The sequence below is a fragment of the Nannospalax galili genome, unplaced genomic scaffold (assembly GCF_000622305.1).
Source record: "Nannospalax galili isolate Female #2095 unplaced genomic scaffold, S.galili_v1.0 scaffold20, whole genome shotgun sequence".
Lineage (NCBI taxonomy): Eukaryota > Metazoa > Chordata > Mammalia > Rodentia > Spalacidae > Nannospalax > Nannospalax galili.
Genome location: NW_008346414.1, coordinates 59,890 through 61,171, shown reverse-complemented (window position 1 = coordinate 61,171; position 1,282 = coordinate 59,890). Strand labels below are relative to the sequence as shown.

General features: G+C 38.8%; 1 protein-coding gene across 1 annotated transcript in view; it reads left to right on the top strand.

Annotated features, from left to right (window-relative positions):
• Positions 1-1,282, top strand: part of LOC115071987 (E3 ubiquitin-protein ligase FANCL-like) — a 75,201-nt gene that overhangs the window by 14,085 nt on the left and 59,834 nt on the right. Inside the window, exon 3 of the mRNA XM_029568152.1 lies at positions 474-530. Coding sequence (XP_029424012.1) covers positions 474-530 — 57 coding nt within the window. The remainder of the gene's footprint in view (positions 1-473; positions 531-1,282) is intronic.

The window sequence follows — 1,282 nt, the reverse complement described above, 5'->3', positions numbered from 1 at the left end:
ATGGTCTTAAAGGTCAAGGAAGATAGTATACCACATTATTGATCAATCCAGTTAATTCAGTAACTAGGTTAAAAAATGTATAGATTTTATATTTTAGGTTCATCTTTCTAGTCACATCTGTTTCCCCCTTCCCCTTCTCCTTTTTTGAAAAAAATAGTGATTTCCTCATTTCTTAAGCCTGGTGTGCATGGTAAGTACTGGAGAACTTACCATGGTAAATACTGCGGGTTTAAGTGGAGCTCCTCTACAGCTCAGCACATTACACCAGAACAGATTTGAGGGTTTCCGTTACTCTTCCAAAATGAAATTGGTAGGAATTAAAGGGACAGTGAACAATGCTTGGCTAATTAGTACCTTTAGGGTGTAGCTGTAGCTAATACATTCTTTGCATTTTTTTTCGATTTATATTTTATTTCAGTTTCAGTGAGTGTAACATTCATTTCACTGGTACTAACTGAAAATGTTTTACATAGAGAATGCAGCAGTCTCTGGATCTAATGAGCTTCATGATGGAGTTGAAGATGATTTTGGTAAGACTTTTTTTCTAGCATATCTAATTATCATATTTAGTAAGTTGTGATTGTGTCTGTCCGTGCATTGTGTGTGCACACGTGTGGGTGCATATGTACTCATGTGGAGGCCAGAGATCAATAGCAGGTGTTTTCTTCAATTGCTTTCCACCTTACTTAAAAAATACTTTATTATTTTTATTTTTGTGTGTGAGTATATTGCATGTATGTGTGTAAGTACACCCATGTCACACAATGCCCACAGAGGTGAGAAGAGGGTGTCAGATTCTCCTGGTACTGGGAACCAAACCCAGGTGCTCTGCAAGAGCAGCCAGTGCTCTTAACTGCTGAGCCCTCTCCTCCAGCCCCTACCTTACTTTTTGAAACATTCTCATTAAACCTGGAATTCTCAGACTCAGCTACTCTGACAGGCCATCAAGTCCCAGGGATCCTCCTGTCTCTGCCTCCCTGGTGCTGATTTCAAGTGTGCTTTATCCTGTCCATTTTTTTTTTTTTTTAATGGGTATTGGGGATTGAATTCAGGGCCTTGTGCTTCCACGGTGAACATTTTACCAGGTAAGCTATCTCCCCAGCCCAGTTCTGTAACTTTAAAAAATATGTATTTTATTTATTATTTAAAATTTTTTTTAAAAAGTTATTTTATGTGTATGAGTGTATTGCCTTCATGTATGTGAGTGCACATGTGTCATGCAATGCCACGGAGGTCAGAAGAGGGCATGGATTCCCCTGGAACTGGAATTAAGTATGGTTCG